The 19,215-nt window shown below is 41.2% G+C and overlaps 1 protein-coding gene across 11 annotated transcripts in view; it reads left to right on the top strand.

Moving 5' to 3' along the window:
• Positions 1-19,215, top strand: part of nbeab (neurobeachin b) — a 252,065-nt gene that overhangs the window by 139,922 nt on the left and 92,928 nt on the right. For all 11 annotated transcript variants that reach the window (XM_036001181.1, XM_031297412.2, XM_036001183.1 and 8 more), the window contains 4 exons: positions 756-817; positions 6,041-6,105; positions 8,861-8,969; positions 13,176-13,342. In XM_036001181.1, coding sequence (XP_035857074.1) covers positions 756-817; positions 6,041-6,105; positions 8,861-8,969; positions 13,176-13,342 — 403 coding nt within the window. The remainder of the gene's footprint in view (positions 1-755; positions 818-6,040; positions 6,106-8,860; positions 8,970-13,175; positions 13,343-19,215) is intronic.

Genomic DNA, 19,215 nt, shown 5'->3' with positions numbered 1-19,215 from the left:
TGCACCTGTAATGGTTCTCGCCAAGTGCAACAGGGGGAGCTGGAGGTGCAGAATACGAGACCAGTTGCAGCCATTGTTTCTGCAAATGAGCTTTTCACACCTGCCCTTGTTTCATTAGAGAGTTGTCTGCTTCTGCGGCTCACTGTCTACAGAATGGAGATGAGGAAAGACGCTGTGAAAGTCTGTGTTCACTTCTGTGAGCGTGTGTGCATGTGTGAAGTGTGTAGGAGGTGTTCGCATGTAGATGTGTGATCTGTTCTGTGCACATGCAATTATTTTTTTTTTTTTTTACAGTTTTATGAAGGGCAAATTTGAAGCACAATTTAAGAGGCTTACAAACTGCTTGTCACTTTGCCTGCAATTTATCTTAATGTATGCCAAAACCAATAAAGCTTCGTCCAAGTTCTGGTAGTGGCCGAGTAGTGGCCAGGTTGGCTCAGTTGGTAGAGCGGGCACACGTTTGCTGCTCGATGCAGCGGCCGCGGGTTCGACTCCGACCTGCGGCCCTTTGCTGCATGTCTTTCCCCCTCTCTCTCCCCTTTCATGTCTTCAGCTGTCCTGTGGAATTAAAGGCCTAAAATGCCAAAAGAAAAATCTTTAAAAAAAAAAGTATTTATTTAACTACGTATTTAAGTATTATCTTGTACTGCCACGTAACTGATGAAATAACTACTGAATATTCCCACAGATATTCTGTGCTAAATACTACCTTTATGGTTAATATCTAATTCTGTCAATCTGTTTTGTCTCTACAGGTCTTGTGTGTATGAAGTCAAGCACCTCGGTGGTGGAGCTCGTCATGCTGCTTTGTTCTCAGGTGAGGTTTTTCCTTTCTCCTCCTCCTCTTCACAATCCTCTCTCCCAGCCTCTCTTTGTCTTTTTCTCTAGGTCCCATCCTCTCTTCGTTTCCCTCTGCCTCTACTACACTTCTCTTGAAAACATTTCTGTCAACACTATGCCGGGATCTGTTCGGGGCTGGTTTCTAATTGAACATGGTCAATTTAATAGTGCATTTCACTCATTAAAAGATACACTTTGAACACACAAAATAATAGGTTCAGTCTTTATCTCGTCAAAACTAGGGCTGCACGATATGAGGAAAATATCTAACTGCGATTATTTTGACTGACATTGCGATATGATTCACGATATTGGAGGGATGATCGTTTTTGTATCATTATTCTCATTTTCAAAATGTAAAATTATTAACATTGAAAGAAATGAAAATGATGTGATTTTTGCGAGGATCTGTACCAAACAAAGATTTTGTCTTTAGTCTGTAGAATGGGATTTGTAGGCCGGGATGTCTCTGCAGCACCACAATACTTCATTTTAGAATGGTTTGACACATATTTTGCCTTTAACAAATATTACGCCCCTCTGAGATTTGGATATTGCACTAGTTCATATTGCGATTTCGATACAATTGCGATTAATTGTGCAGCCCTAGTCAAAACTGCAGATATTTTTGTTTAAATGTATGGTTAATGCTTCGTTAAATTCTAAGGGCGCTGTCTTAGTTAGTTAGTTAGTTTCAAGTTTTTTAATCTCTGCTGAAGCTTTGCTTATCAGTGTTACTATTTTTTTTTTGTAACATGTTCCTTAAGCAAATTGTCCAAACCAATGACGACATACAGACACAAACAGCTCTTTGAGAGTCCAGCGACTTTCTCACTACACCCCAGAGCTTTAATCCAGAGCCCTCCTTTAGAGAAGCAGCCCCACCTCATGCATCGCTGCGAGTGACTGATCACCTCCAAGCTGACCCTCTGAATCTCTTGTTAAGCCCTTGTTTTAGAGAAGGTCAAAGCCCCGATGTAGCAGTTAGAACAGGAGATATTTAACATACCTTCTGTCAGCCCATCAGTCTTGCGCCGGGAGCCCATAAGGAAGCCATTACTTGGTGCCTCTTTGTGGATCCAGACTACAGGGCCACAGCCTTGAGGAGGTGGATTGCCACTATGTGCGCTCCGTGGTATCCGCAGTCCAAAGCCTTCTTCAGCAGGGAGCTCAGTCTCTGTTATATGGAGGCCATTATTCAAGGGCTTTCCTCCGAAAAAACGTACATAAAACGGGCAGCCAGCATTGAGTTATTGTCTCTCTTTTGAAGGTTTTTGACAGGCTCCTTTTTGCACTGCTTTTCTGTCTGTAGAGTGTCTGTGGGAAGTTGCTTTTTCTAGCTCTAGGATTTATTGCAGATGAGAGCGTCAGCATGCTGTTAGGGTTTGAGTCCATCCCCCCTTTGCACAGATAGCATTACTGCGGCTCCAGAGGTTACTGCCATTAGGGGCTCTAGGGATGAAACTCAGGCTGAGATATTGATCAGACAGCGAGGCCTTGAAGCTGGACCATATAGCTCGCTGTCCTTCTACAACCTTTCAAATAGAGATGAGCCACTGGCCGGTATCCTAATGCTGCACCATTAGTAATGAATCCAGTTATGTTGCCAGCTAATGTGATAAATCCCACTGTAATGATGGAGAGTTGTTATCAGTGTTATATTACTTCTCTCAGGTGACAAAGCTGAGATATTTAGAGCTGTTTTATCATGAGCAAATATAATGTTTATTCAGACTAGGCTGCACAATCTATCTTTTTTTTATTGTCATCGCGATATCAACTGGCGCAATAAACACAACGCGGAAGGTTGCGACATATTGCGAAAGTCAAAAGTAAAATCAGTATAAAACTGCACTTTAAAAAGTAAATGGTGGCCGGGTTGGTTCAGTGGGTAGAGCAGGCGCACATGTACTGAGAGGTTTATTCCTCGACGCAGAGGTCCAGGGTTCGAATCCGACTTGTGACGATTTCCTGCATGTCTTCCCCCTCTCTCTCTCCCCTTTCTCACCTAGCTGTCCTGTCAAAAAATTAAAGGCGGAAAAGCCCCAAAAAAATAATCTTAAAAAAAAAGTAAATGTAACTAAATTCTTTTTTTAGTGGTACCTTTTATGTTCAAATTCAATGTTCAATTCGTTCAATAAAAGAATGTTGGAAATGATTTCCAACAAGCAATCTGTTGCATTTTAGCAGAATACTGAAAGCAGCAGAACTGAGTAGACTTTAATATTTATCGCAAGTAATATCGTTATCGCGATATTCAACAACGTTATTGCATATTTTCATAATGTGCAGCCCTCGTTCTGACTGTGAATTACATTGCAATAAACTCCTAATTAATGTCTTTGGTATCACATACTGTATCTCAAGTGCTTTCAAAAAGCACAGCAAGTCTTCTCAGATGCAGGGTGAGCTTTTGCTGACATCACTATGAAATGCCAACTTTGACATATCCCTCACATATTTCAACATTAATTTTTTAAGACAGCGAGGGGGGCACTTAGCTGACCTTTAGTCCCTATCTGTTTTGTGACCTGTCAGTTTTGTGAATGAATTGGCGCTAATGATCTGCCTTTTCTTATTTATGCATACTAATCGCAGCAATCATCGTGTGGCTGGCCACGGCTGCAGACACTGTGTGTCTCTCCTCAGCCTGGGCAGCTGAAGGAAAAGGTCAAGCAGCTCTGTTTCTTGTAACAGCTTAAACATACAGGGGGGCTCTAGAGCGGAGCCACAGAGATTTAGTGATGGAAGGCCTCCAGATGTGGAGAGTATTGCGGAGCAAAGCAGAGAAGATAAAAGCAAAAGCTCCCGCAGAATGACAGGTTGGATTGAAACACCACAAATACTTAGTGCCCTGCTGAATTTCAGGAAGATTGAAGTGGGAGAGGAGAGAAAATCTTATCAAGGCCAGGAAAGCGTTCTGAGGGATGGGAGTTGTGGGATTTTAGGTCCGCCAAACGGGGGTGGGTTTCTCAAAGATAGATGGAAGAATGGTACCATTGCTCCAATAAACTTACAGCGTCGTCGTTAACTGTCCAGCGCTTCCCAGTGTTGCATGTTGCTTTTTAGCAACTTTTAGCGAATTGTTTGGTTCTCCACACAAATGTACTCCAGTCTTCGGGTGTATCGCTCTCATTAACATTGTTTCCTGCAGGCAGATGTTTTCAGCAAAAAAGCTCAGGCAAAAAGACTGTATACAACCTGTCCAGCAGGAAACACAGTTTTGGCAAGTTGTGGGATATTTTTTTAGGAGTTTGTGGAAAATTAAACCTCAGATAAAAAATGAAGTGACTATTGGAATTTAATTTGTCAGATTGTCCTAAAATGACTAAGAGAATACAGAATAACGGCTGGATATGTAAGTAGGCAATTGTTAGCTTTCCGAGTAAGTCCTAACAACAGTATCGGGCAACAATATGCCAAGGGTGTTTTCAGTTTATTCTGGAGCTCTACTGCCCCCAGAAGGCCAAAAACTCAATTCTTGCAGTTTTAAATCCAATTTTAAAATATGCAAGCTACTAAACAAACTTCCAACGGCCAGAGGTGCTGAACCCTGGTCATGTTCTGCATTTACATCAAGGATCACATCTCTTGCACATCAGGCCTAATACCCTTCAAATGGACAGCAGAGGAATCTCTGCAATCACAGGCAGCCTCCTCTAGGAGCTCTGTTGTCCTGTTAAAAGAAGAAAGAGAGAAAGAAGAGCCTCTGAAGTGCTATCTCAGCTGTCAACAAGCATACCTCAGACAAGATACTAAATTTGACTAGTTCATGCTATACCTCCACTGACCTTCTAGCACTTTCCTGGCAACGCCCTCAGTGTCACATCTGCCTTGATTTCTGTATTTATTATTGTCACGTGAGCATGGTGCAAGTGGAACCTCAGAAGACTCAGAAGGCTATACATGATCCCTGTCCAAGTCAGGAACAGCTTATTCCAGGCAGATACTGTAGCAGAGGAGGGGGTCATGGGGAACATTTGGAGACCAGATGCTCAGCAGTTTGTCAGCACCATCTCCCTGACTTAACGCATTGTAGGGTCAGAGTGTCCACTCTTGAGTGAACCGGTATGTGTCAGGCACGACAACTGTATACAAAAACACAGGCTCATACATAATAATGTCAATGTCAGTTATTCTGGTACTATACACAACGCATGCTGCTTACCTTGTCCAGACATTGGCATAGAACAAACAGTGTCTATCGCTGATCTACAACTACAGATTATATACCCCCATACAGTATATTCTTTTAGTTGGAATTGGAAATATTTATTTATGCAAATTTTCAATGGATAGTCACGTTCAAAGGCTCCTTACAATATGTAAATAGCCTTGAGTTGCATATACATTAGTAGCCCTCAGGACTGAAAACCATTTTTTTTTTCATTTTGCTCAGTTTTCCCTCCTGTTTTGAACTGTGGCCTTCTCTGTTTTCTCTTCCTTTTGCACCTCAGTGAGGGTACAGGAGAGCTGAATTTCCCACAGTGAAAAGGCGCGCTCTCAAACTGCTTTTTAATCATTCCCAGAGCATGTTGTGAGACAGCAAGTGCTGGCATTCTGGCCCAGGGCTCGGATCCCTTCCAGGCGCACACTGCAGGGCTCCGCGAGCCTGCTCAGTAATCTGTCACTGGAAGGGACAGAGGAAATGGCTGTATTTTAGTGTGAGGATACAGTTTCATCCCACAATTACATCTCTCCTGTGTTTACAGATCTTTTCACAGAGGAAGAAAGGCAGGTCACATTGGCTGGGCAAGATTTCAGCTTTTTATAAACATAATGTTTTTTCTCAAAGGAAATATGAACTAAATGCGTACTTTACCCACTTAAATTACAAGCTATGAAATGTAATCTAGATTACAGTTTAAATGTGCAATTTGGATGGTGAAATGTGATTCTTGTCATGCCTTTCTGAAAGATCTTGTTGCATATTGGCTTAAAATGGTATTTTGATACTCCTCTGCCAGCTTAACTAAAGCTGTTTGAGAGAATCTGTTTTTCTTCATTCCTGTGTTAGCTTTTAGCTTTACTGCCTTCTTTTGAAAACTGGCTAAATGACATGATTTGTTTTAAACCCACATCTAATATTGATTATAAGGATGTAATTATTTTTTATTTTGTACTTTTAACAAACCATTCACAGCCCAAGAAAAATCGCACTCTTCTGTAAGTAAGGAATCACAAATGTGTTTCATTTCAGGAATGGCAGAACTCCATTCAGAAGAACGCTGGCCTGGCTTTCATTGAGCTAATCAACGAAGGAAGGTAATGTATCCATTCACTGCAATACATAAGGTCTATCAAGCAGTGGTTTATTTATGCTTGTGGTATAAGTATGTACTTATATATGTATATTCTTCTCCCTGGCGGCCATAAAAGGGTTGTTGGACCAAGTAGCAAGCCATATGTAGCTCTAAACCTCTTGGTGGCTGCTCTGCCTGTTTTACTGTGTTTATCTCTCTCTCTCTTTCTCCCTCCCTCTGGTCTCTGGGTGTGGCCAGACTCAGGGTTTTCCATAGAGCAGATCAGGGGCGGCTCAGCCTCCTTGCCCATCTGCTGACCCATCTGGCCAGGCCTTCTCTATGCCCGGGCTCTTGCTGCAGCCCAGCCAGGCTCCTCTGAGTCCCCTGCTGGCCCTGCAACAAAGAGCTTCAGTCAGTTGGGCCACACGGCGCTGTCCAGGGTGCTGCTGACAGACACATCATTTCCCCGGTGTTACTCGAGTCTCTGCACACCTGCTCTGTTAACTAGACAGATCTAGAGGTAGCTAGAGTCTGGTGAATCTGTTTGCCTTACAAGGCGTGGCTGACAAAGACGTTGTTTCTGCAGTATGTGCAACAACACATACAGCAGGCAGTTGTGTGCTGTGTCTCTGTTTCATGATGCAGCTGTTTGAAAGCAAAGACACTTATTAAAACATACTGAAAATGCCCTGAAATTACTAAAATAGCGATCACTTTATTATTACCACTGTCCATCTCTAGCATGACTGTAGCTGTATGCCACCATCCATGTAAGAGAACTGCCCCAGGTGTCCATGTTGATACATACATGCGGTTTTATTTTACACATTATCTCAGAGCTCCCTTAAGGCAGTGTCTTTAAGTAAGAGTGTCTAAAAGTAAAAGCTTCAGGGACCACAATGTTGACCCCTGACTCTTGTTAAAGCGTAACTCCCGCCAAAACGCAACCTAGGGTCTTTTTGTGAATGTACCTGAGTCAAACCTTCGTTTAAAAGCATAATTAGGACGGAAACGCCACTTTTAAGATTTACCGTATTCTTGTTTTTCAGTCAATGGGAGTGCTAGGGGCACTACTATGATAGCATCAAAATAGCTATTTTTAAAACACTAAGAAGGCTCGACACAACATGAGACTTTGCTCCAAGTCTCACCAGGGGCTCTACACCTTAACCAAAGCATTGACAACATTGTTTGTGTTCACAGAGTTTACTAAAAAGAAAGGTCTCTCAGCAACTCACTGTAGCTGTTGTTCTTCCGGTCGCCGTCTATCGAGCCAGTCAAAAATAGTCAAGGGAGGAGAGTAAAGATGACAGCTCCTAAAGCTTAGTTCCATATAAATGCACGGATAATTCGTTGTTTTGTCGTTAGTGAAAAACAATATTGACCTTGTAGTTGAAAAAGGAGCCTCCTATAAGAATGACATTTCCTCCTATGGAGTCCGTTCATTCGCATTCGGAGATCGACTCTTTTTGACTGAGAAAATGGCGGATAGCCATAAATAGCGTCTATTCGATACGATTCATGATACAATTTTCTCACGATTTATTTTACAGAATGAGCTGCAGACAAATGACAAAAAAAATATAGAAACTGTCCAAAACAACAGATGTGGCCTCTTATCAGAAGTGAAACTGAAATTGTATTTTATCTTATTCTCTGCTCTATTAAATAAATAAAAAAAACTAAGAAGAGACAAATTCCATATCAAAATAACTTAATAATAAATAGAAAAAAATCTCTTCAAATAAATAAATGGGAAGATTACGCCCTGGGCTGTTTAAAAATTGCATCGCGGTTGTAATCTTTACACATCCATATCGATTTTTAACCGAGTCATCGATACATCCCCAGGTAGTAGACAAACAAATTTAACACTTCCAAAGACCAGTTTTAAAACTCTGACAGATATGATCAGTCACATCCAGGCCAAGTGTGAAAACCTGTATTGATTAGTGTTACTTGTCTATGGAATATTAACACAACAGTGCGGTAGAGAGCGTGCATCTCTTTTTCTCTCTCTCCATATATCACTCGTCAACTTGCTTTCTCATCTACTCTTGGTTTCAAAACAAAGCTCGGCGTTGTCAGCCCCCGTCTTTGAACAGTCAACGTCTGTCTATTAATGAGTGCCTGTCAGCAGTTAAAGAGGCAATAGCAGCTGATGAATGCAGCCTCGGGATTACCGCCTCTCTTTGGGACAGGAGGGAAATTACAATCTGTATCAAGCACTGGAGAGGAACAGGGGCTGCTTTACTGTAATTAAAACAAAGCTGGCCTAATGGTGTGTAAAATGGCATGTAATCTACACACAGTAGCCAGGGTGTTCTCGATTATTAAAGATACTGGAATTTAAATGTGAATGTGGGCGGAGACCACGGTGCCTCCCGAGTCAGCCATGTGAGAAGTTGTTCACGGCCAGACTTGCAAGCAATGCAGGCACTGGGTTGATGTTGTGGCCAGTGTGAAGGGATGCTCAGTCAATCAGGAGTATGCCAGACAGGCTCCAATGCTCTAATGACACTCCATTCCCTCCTTAATGCTACAGAGGGATCTGTCACTGACCTGCAGCCTTGCAACATAACACAGACAAATGATGCTGTTTACTAGACTGCCTTTTCGATGTTGCCCGATTCTGACAAGCTACAGTATATTTGCCTTAACCCTGCTCCTTCCTCAGGGGTGTCATTAAAGCAGATTTTAGCTAATAAAAAAATCCTAATTATTGATAATACGTGTATAAATGTATGCTGCATATTACTTTCTCTTTTTTGTTAAAGGTTGCTTTGCCATGCCATGAAGGACCACATAGTTCGGGTAGCCAACGAGGCTGAGTTCATCCTGAATAGACAGCGAGCAGAGGATGTCCACAAACACGCAGAGTTTGAGGTATGAACTGCCACATCCTTTCTTGCATCTGAACCTACAGTGCTCAGCGTAAGTGAATACACCCATGCTAAAGTTGACTAAAAAGAGGAATAAAAATCATCTCTTGGAAACTGATCTTAATTAGAAAAATGAGGAAAACTCCATCCTTTAAGGACACCAATTTTCTTTGTGAATGAATAATGTATCGTAAATAAATAAATGTTCTTCCTTAAAATACAGGGGGCATAAGTAAGTACACCACTATGTTAAATTCCCATACAGGCAGGCAGATTTTTATTTTTAAAAGCCAGTTATTTCATGGATCCAGGATACTATGCATCCTGATAAAGTTCCCTTGGCCTTTGGAATTAAAATAGCCCCACATCATCACATACCCTTCACCATACCTAGAGATTGGCATGGATTTATTTCAGTTAGCCTAATAGCTGGTTTGATTTGCATTGAGAGATGATTTTATGGAAAGTACCCCATGCCATTTCATGCCAAACTACTGAAGATATTATACAAAAGAGAGTATAATCAACTGTGAATGGCACTATTGCAGATCATTGGTTCTCCAAATTCAAATTGCATGAATTCTTCTGTGAAAATAAAATATTTTGTCATTATTCTAATGGACTCTAAACAAATCCTGTTAGTTTAAAAATGTCCTTCAGCTGTATATGCTCAGTAATCATGTCCTCCTAACCCTAATTCCTATAAAAATGATTAATTACTGGTAGCAAAGGGAAATACAAGCAACATTAATTTAAGATTTTGATATATTTGCCAACCAACACAGGGGACAGCCTCCTGATTCTCTATTTGGCCCATTTACATCAAACCACTCCTATTTCAGACACAACTTCTTTAGATGTCATGTGCCCCTGGAGAGTAAGACCATATTTTTTGGACTCATACCTGAAGAGCGGCGGAAAAAAGACAAATATTTACTGACTATATTGATGTTAGCTGGTAAAAAAGCTCTCACAAAGAAATCACAGGAGAGCCTGAAACTCTTAAAGGACAATTCCGGCGCAAAATGAACCTAGAAGTTAATAACATATGTGTACCGAGTCGAACGTTCTCTGGGATAAGTTTTCATGCTAATCGAATGCGTCCCTAGCTTGAAACAAGCTACCGCAAACCGGTGGTTAGCTGCTAATGCTAGCTTTCAGGGCACATGGTAAATCACTATTTTCTAAGATTCTAAGATGGCGGCCGAATGTAAACACGAACGGTACTGTCTTTATAATCTATCTTTTTAATAAACTGTCTGTACACTTACAAAGTTCTCAATGCTTCGGTTTACATGTAGGGACCCTCATTAAGCTACTGTTTAAGTGTGGTGCTATTTTGAGCCTTGTTAGTGGTAGAAAATAGTGATTTACCAAGTGCCCCGAAAGCTAGCGTTAGCAGGTAACCACCTGTTTTGCGGTAGCTTGTTAAAAGCTAGAGACGCATTTAATTAGCATGAAAACATGTCCCAGAGAACGTTTGACTCGGAATTGTCCTTTAATGCATGGATGGACGTTTATCTGTGTTTTTTGGCCCCAACGGCTCCTTCCAGGCAGCGCTGCATGGAAAGCACTAGGATTAGGCACTGGTTATGGTTAAGGTTAGGGTTAGGGTTAAGGTTAGGTGCCTTGGAGGCAGCGGTCGCAGCGCTGCTTGGAAGGAGCCGTTGGGGGCAAAAACCACCATCGAGTTGGATGGACATCACAATGGACATTTATACAATGGAGAAAATAACAGCATATGTTAACTTTAAACTGGATTTATTGGTGTCACACTGTGAAAACTGGGTTAACTATTAACTAACACCTGGCCAGACTTTATTTATTTTTTTTACAAATGTTTAATCATATGGGAAGAAAGAAACGCTCCTAGTTTTTACTGTGTTGTTGTTTCTATATTTGTTTTGTACACATCTCAAAAAGAGACAATTCAAGACAAACATAAGTGGATGATGTACACATACTGTATAGCATTATACCTGAAACCTCTTTCATGGAAATGTTTGCTGTGGAATGCCAATCAAAGAGTATATTATAATATTTTATTATATATGTCGGTATGCGATCTGTGCTGCCTGCACGATCCGATATGCGCATAAATACGTAGTAGAAAACGTGACGGTTTCCCTACACTATTTGCATCACACACATGTTGAAACACTTGATGGTTTCAACGACATTTTATGTTATTCATTATGCAGTTCACGGCAGGTCTCTTTTATAAATATATTTAAATTAAGTACTTATTGTCACTGATCCAAAACCACATATCGACGTCCGTGTACTAAGCCTTGGTGACATTGTTATTTTTGTGACATGTAGTGTGGGGATGTTGTGATGTTTTTAAATGTAGCTTACGCTATGCATTATGAGGTGTTTACGTGGTTGCCAATCCAAAATAATAAAGGAGTTGTTACATGTTACATGAACACACTCCATTTTGGTTACATGTGGAATGAAGTCTGAGTCTTTCTGTCACTGTACACCTTCAGTTTCCTCCACACTCCCGCGGTGCAAAGGTGCGCAAGCGTGGAACAGATCGTGCAGTCGTAAAACAGGATTATCATCTGCGCATGTCGGATCGTGCGGGCAGCACAGATCGCGTACCCACAATATAAGCAATGTCTGAATATTACTTTTCTTGCAGTAATGAGTATTTAGCTTTTATTTTCCTCTAATGGTTTTCTGTATAGAAATATATGAAGAGGAAAAACATGGCCCTTGTATTTTTCAGTGCAAGCTACAGTAAATCAGTCAGCAAATTAGCACATGAAGCAAATACATGCCACAGAGATTGATAGCCAAGTATAGAGACATCTTGCTGTATTACAATAGTTTGTTTGGTTATTGTAGAACATTAGAAGACATCCTATGTGTGTAATCACACAAACCCTCACGCACACAGACACACACACATATTTCCAGCACCTCTGTTAGCAGCTTGTACATGCGAGTGTGATGAGTTTCTTATCTGGCAAAAGCAGCCATCCTCAAACAGCTGCTTGACATACAGTTCTTGAGGATCCTTGACCCGCTAGATAAACTGGAAGAGACGGCTAGATATGCAATGTCAGGAGAGGGGGGAAGTGTACCTGGCCCCATCCGTTCTGTCTGCCAACTCCAGACAGCCTACACTTTTCATCTAGCTCTGATGTTACTTTATTACCCACTCTCCAAGATTGAAGATTCACGACGCAGATAAGACACTTTTACAATTAAGTTGGTGTCAGGGCGAAGCGTCATATGCCTTAACGTGATAAATAACGTTTGATATTTGTCACAGCACCACGTGGTGATGCGAGGTGACAAGCAGAGATTGAGTTATCCGCCGTATGAAGAATATGTTGAAGTATAGTATCTGACAGAATTCAAATTTGAAGCAGGAAATTCAATTTACTTCCAGCTTCTGTTAGCAAATTAGATTTTGAATATTAGCAAGAGCAAGAGTTCCCCCCAGGGTGGCATAGTGAGACAATCTTGTTTTAGCAGAAAAGATAGGGTCAGATGTGCTCCTCTAGATCACTTTTAGCCACTTGGAATACTTAGAGAGTCGTCTGGAAAAACTAATATCACCATTTTTCACATGTGGCCAATTCATTTTAAATAGATCATTTACTTGGATATCAAACATTAGTTGGACTATGGTATAAACGATATTTTTATTTAATTTTTGCAAGTTTGTGTCCACATTTTGTTCTAGGAAATGGCTGCATATTTTACATTGTACACCATATACCAGGGGACAATAATGTACTCCTTGATATAATGGCAGTGTAGATGTGTAAACCTTGACACACTATATTCTTTGTGGATCTATTAAGAGTATTTTCCCTTCTCCTCTAATAGTACCATCCAAGGCTACCTAGCAGGGAGCCTCATCTGTCCGCGGTTAGGGAATGGACTGCCTTCATGTGCTCGCCATGATTTACTGCACTCCTCCAAGGGAGCAGAAATATATCTCTCAGCTGTCCACTAATATCTTTATGCACTCAAGTGTGTTGAATGAAGCCATAACATTCTTCAGTGTGACAAATGCTCCATTAGAGGGTATATATTATTCTGGCTTTATTCAAGTAAAACATTCTCAAATGCTATTAGTACAATGTCAGACATCACTTTTGGCACTGGATACTGTACTGAAAGCCATTAATATACAATGAGGTTCACACTATGTTTTTCTTTTTTTTTTCTTTTTTAAATCTCAAATTAGTCCAACTGTGCCCAATATGCGGCTGACAGAAAAGAAGAAGAGAAGATGTGTGACCACCTGATCAGTGCTGCTAAACACAGAGACCATGTGACAGCCAACCAGTTAAAGCAGAAAATCGTCAACATCCTCACCAACAAGCACGGTGCCTGGGGGACGCTGGCCCAGAGGTAAGCCCTCACACTTCACAAGTTCACCTTCGGACCAACGTGGGTCCACGTCGAGTCTTTAACGTGAACTAGCGTGAAATTGCTGCTCAGCGTTACTGTAGTGTCCGACCTAGACGACAAAAGTTACCTGTTCACAAAACTCTGCAGGGATGGGGTTGGACCACCAGTTAATGTCATTTTCCCAGGATCCGATAGGGTCAGCGATCGGGTCAGCAAACGCAATTACGGTGTGGAGTGGCTCGATCCCCCGGGGACAGCTGATTGGCCAGTCTTCCGACAGACGGGGTGGGGGGGTGTTTCTGCACTGTTGTCCAGGCATTCATTGACCCTCTCAGTAACACAGCCCAGCACCTGGTGGTAGTTGCAGACTTTCCCATGGACCCTGTTAAAATAACCGCGGGCTCTCCTGCCCTGCCTCCCACCTCTCACCTGCATCCACATGGTCCCACAGATCCAGAGTGGAAGGGCAGGAGTTATATTAGACAAACAGAGGTGTTACAACATACTGTTTGTATTTCATACTGAGCTGAGAGCGGAGGATTTAAACCTGTGTCTGTTGTTACAGATGTAACGGCATTAATGCAATTGTTCTAAAGCCTGAATGAGGAAGCTTCAGTTGCTGCTTGCAGAAAAAATTGCATCACTGGATGCAGGTCAGATGCATAAATGGAAAGTAAAAGAATAAAATGTCAAACATGAATCCAAATACTTAATTGTGCTGTGAGCTGCATTTTCCAAGACCAGGCACTTGAAAGACAGTCTGGCACTTTTACACAGCCCAGCACTGCTGATTTGCCAAAACAAATGTAGCCTTTGCTGAAACAGTAGCTTTGGTTTTGTTATTACATTTTGAAAATACAATGCAGATGTTCAAACATGTTCGTTGAAATTGGGTTTATTTCATATCTTAAACCATCTTCACTGTTATCGTGAAAAATATTGTAGCTGGTCTAATTACTTTTTACGGCTACATTTGATGTCTTTGACTTGCAGTAAAGTTGAAAGAGTTTCCTCCCAAAACAGCAGCTGTCATAAGCAGCTACATTTGGTTTCTTTTTCCATGGTACTGTGGCCAGTTTCTACTTCCTTCATGATATCAAATGTAGTTATATTGGCATTACTCGCTGTGTCATTTTCTGTCTGCAGTTAGGCTCAGAACTACTAAAGAGAAACCGAACGTGTACAAAAATTGTGTTCAGTATTATAGATATTGTCAAATAAAAAGATATGTTGGTCGTGACTGAGAAGGTGGCAGTATTGAAATTCAGATTTTCATAAAACTGACTGAACCTTAGCAGAAGTAGCCATGACAAAAATCTATTTGATTGAATTCTGGGCTCTTGTTCAAATATTTATGGCGCCCCTCTCAGAGACATAGCATTTGCATTGAAACAAAAGGTTATTGAGCGTGGGTGCATTGTAAATGATACCGCAAAACTTCCAGCAAATTCAAATTTAATGGTAACCTGCTGGTGAAGAAAAATGATGCAATATGCTCACAAGCTTAAGGCAGTGTTGCAATTCAGCAGCTTAGTCTTATTCAATGCTACATTAACTTTCCCATTTATGCTGCTCTTGTAAGATATAAAGCCCTCGAGCATTTTGAGGTGGCTGTCTGTTATGTCTGTGAGAGAGAGAGAGAGAGAGAGAGAGAGAGAGAGGGGGGGAGAGAGAGAGAAAGAGAGTGAGAGAGAGGGGGAGAGAGAGAGGGGGAGAGAGAGGGGGGAGAGAGGGGGAGAGAGAGAGCGAGAGAGAGAGAGAAAGAGAGTGAGAGAGTGAGAGAGAGGGGGAGAGAGAGTGAGAGAGGGGGAGGGAGAGAAAGAGAGAGAGAGGGGGAGAGAGAGAAAGAGAGTGAGAGAGGGGGGGAGGGAGAGAAAGAGAGAGAGAGACTTGTTAATGTTTGTTTTCACCCTCACTCACAGAAATTGCTTTGCCTTTTACTCTTAAGCTCTGTCTGGAGACATGCCAAAAGGATATTTATTATTTGTCTAGAATATATTATAAACAAAATGATTCTTAGGCAAGCAGGGGGCAGAAACTAATATAACGTATATGTTGATATTTTTTCTTTTACCAGTGTTTGCTCATTAGGTTGATATAACCGCCCGGTTACAGACATCTGCACACTATCTGTATCTCTGAAGGCCACTCCATTTTGAGCTGTTGTTCCCTTTGTGGAAAACAGTGTATGGAATGGTGTTGCAGCACATTGGACAACAAGGAAATATTCTATGCAAGGCTTGAGAACAGCTGCTCTGCAGTCATGATCTGAGTGAAGAATAAGCAGATCAGACCCTACGGCGCCCTGTTAGATCATACTCTATGCTTGCTTGATGATGAATGTCCCCCTGTATAGACTCGGCATAGGAAAATCAATACTCCTCAAATTGAAACAGTATAGGGTTGTATTGATCCGCCAGCACTAAATCAAAATGAGGAGGCTTTGATACATCTCTCCAAGACAGCTCCCTGCCCAGTAATGACACACTATCAATTTTAGCTTTACACTGATAAATCAAGTTGAAAATTGGATGTCAGAGTTTTTTCCAGGCAGAGAGTGATTTTTCCTGCCCTCTGGTCCCCTCTGCTGTTGACCTCTGAACCCTGCCAGTGGATTATAAAGTTCAGGCTCGTCTAAAGAGAAAGTAGATGTCAAGGCGACGCTGATGAATTCATTGAAGAATAACATCCACTTATTTTGCAGCGTCGGGCTACCTTACTGGGACGATACTATAAAGTCGCACTTGTTCTGCAGTTCTCTCACCATACATGAAGAGTAAATGAAGCAGCAACCATTCGCTTCTCACGTCCAAAATCTGTAACTTCTCAAACTATTTCAAATACACTGTTGGAAGTACACAGTGAGCGGTATATTTGCCAACTTATTGTTAGTTTTTTTTACAAGTGCATTTTTATTGCATTATTAGTTGTTTTTTTTTAAAGCATTCTTTAAATGTTTTACACCACAAAAACTATTTTTAATAATGTATAAAGAGAATATATTATTATTGATGTTTGCACCATTTACATGGTGTGCCGGTGATGTAGCCTTACACAGACAACCAGATACACCTACTGTACACACTACTGACACTTAAATATTAAGGGTGTGCAAAAAAATCAATTTATATTTGAATCGCGATTCAAGCTCTACCGATTCAAAATCGATTCATAGAATTCTAAAAATCGATTCATATATATATATATATATATATATATATATATATATATATATATATATATATATATATATTTTTTTTTTTTTTTTTTAATTGTATGTCTACTGCAATCACATGGGAAGAGTAACTACATTTACATACTGTGAATCGTTTTTTTAATCGAGAATCGTTTTTGAATCGAAAATCGATTTTGAATCGAATCGTGACATTTTCTGAATCGTGCACCCCTATTAAATATTCACAATCTGAGCTGCAGTGAATCTCTCTCGTGTCATTCTCTGCCATTCATTCGCCAGCACTCTCGGATACTAATTGTTTGGACATGGCCGCCCTAACAGAAATGTAAAAGGGTCTGAAGGAGACAACCCTCCTTTTGTTCCCATGTGGGCGTCCGTGTTCACATCAGCAGCATCAGTGACAGCTGACGGAGGAGCGTCCGCTGGCCCCCACAGCAGACCTTAACCTTACCTGACTAGTCTATTGATTGTCAACATTTCTTCTGTATAATTACTTTTTTGTAGCAGAGGAGAGAAAAGGGAAAATGGCGGCATATATTGATCTGTGGCAAGGCAGTGAAACAGCCGTTTCCCTTGACTAACAGTGAGTTTCATCTCTCACTCTTGATGAATGGTAACAATCTGCCCCTGGATAATAACTTTGTGATGGAATGAACCTTTTTACTCATGATGCGCGCAGAGTATTTGGTTTCGCCTGAAAGGGTTATCAATTCTAATAGAAGTCCACTAACACAATGGGGGAGCACCTTTAGAGGCCCTTACAGCTCAGGGGGTTCTAGGTCTGATGGCCCCTCTGGGGCAAAAAAGAAAGGCCAAGGTCTCTGGTTGGTCCTGATAGTATAAACAAAAATCAACCTGACAGTATAAAATATATAATTCAAAAATATTCTTCTTTTAGACATCCAGAGTAGCAGGCTTTCTTTGAAAACCCTTAGGATCAATGCAAATGTAATTCAGTTACAATTAGTAAGAATATAATATAATTAAGTAACCCTAGATGCCACTATAAAATCAATGTACCTCTAAATGACTTCTTATTCTGCCCACCCCCACAAAGCCATTTTTGTCTGAACCAGTCCTCTGCATACCATCTTTCATTCTGCAGTCCACGATCTACAGATAAAATGCAGCTTCTTTTAAAACAGCTTGCAAGTGATTATGTTTTTATTCTTCATTTAATTAGACCATATTTATAACATGATCCTCTTTTTGTTCTTGCAAGCTGGTATTCTCTCTACTTGCATTTGTTCTTGACCTAGACCAGGCTCTAGTCCCGTGGGGCACTCTTAACCTTGCACACTGTGCTAATTATCTTTGGAAAGAGGCCCATTCACACAACCATCAATTTCATCGGGTGTTGAAATTGAGCTGGGCATCGCCTGACTGTGCCCCATTTCCGATGAAAGATGGGGATCCACAAAGCTGGCGATCCAGCGGAGTTCACCTAAAGTACAGTACGGTTCCTCATCCCTCGTCTGATCGCGTACGTCTGTCTTCATTACTCCAGATGACCTGGAGTTTATCTTGTTGCTGCTGTATTGTCTCCCTTTGGTCTTTGTCCATTACCCATGGGTCCGTGTGCCTATTCTCTATCTCTAAAACTACAAAAGAAAAGTCATATCCAATAACTGGAAGCGTTTGGATCTTAGCTTGGTATCCTCACGTCTGCAACAGTGTTGAGTGTAGTGATGAGGAAGAAATGGCGAAATTAAAGAGATGAAAGTCTCGTCTACCATTTGCAGCCCGCTGTGGTAATCTGATCACGATGTTGGCCACAAAGTCACTTCACGCTTGGCATTCAACAGACGCATGATCAAACTTGATGTGTTTTATAGGGAAAATGACTGTGTACTTTTTTCTTAGTTTATAGGTTACTTTGAAAGCAGTGGGCTGAGAAATGCTCATCACCATATGGTTGCCAGTCACCACTTTTTGATGCACAGTCTTTTTTTTATTTATTTATTTATTTTTTTAATCCAGCAGCAGTATGTTGGGGAATGTGCTATAAAAATGCTTACCAGAAAGAATGCACTTGTTGACAGACAATGGTTTAGCATTTCCCCGCTTTGGTTTTTAGTGTCTGCTGGCTGCCTGATGGTTTTCATGATGTGTGGAATCCCTATCATTAGATCCACATATGTGGTTGTCATTTTAATGGGATCAAAGGACCGCTTCCATTAAAGGAGAACTCCGGGCAATTTTTCATCAATCTTGATCGCTATAAGCATGTGAGTACTGTCGATAGCAAAAAAAACGAGCCGAATCAGTGCTAGCAATATGGAGCTGCTGCAGCTAATGCCGAGAGCTCCCACTTAGCTAAAACGGCAGTTTTGGGGGCATATCATAAAGAGTGCCTTTGTGCCTCTTAACAGACACAAAATGCAATTAAAATGTCTGTGCAACATGAACAGGGCCTTACATGACAACAAGATGCGTTTTCAACTCAGACATTGTTTAAATTCACCTACCCTGTTAGCTGCTAGCTGCCGTCTGGGATGAGTGAGTGTTCAGCCAGGCTTCGGTAATAATCATCAAGCAGCAGTTCTGTGTGTATTTGTAGCATGTATATCCATTTTGTGTGCGATCCATCTGGCGTTGGTGAATAGTAGTCTCTGCAGTGGCGAACTGTGTGTTAGTTGCCTTAGCCAGGCTAGCAGGGCCGACCGGCATCCTTCTA

Source organism: Sander lucioperca, chromosome 5 (assembly GCF_008315115.2).
Source record: "Sander lucioperca isolate FBNREF2018 chromosome 5, SLUC_FBN_1.2, whole genome shotgun sequence".
In the NCBI taxonomy this organism is placed as follows: Eukaryota; Metazoa; Chordata; class Actinopteri; order Perciformes; family Percidae; genus Sander; species Sander lucioperca.
Note: the sequence above shows the minus strand (reverse complement) of the source record. Positions and strands in the feature narration are given on the sequence as shown.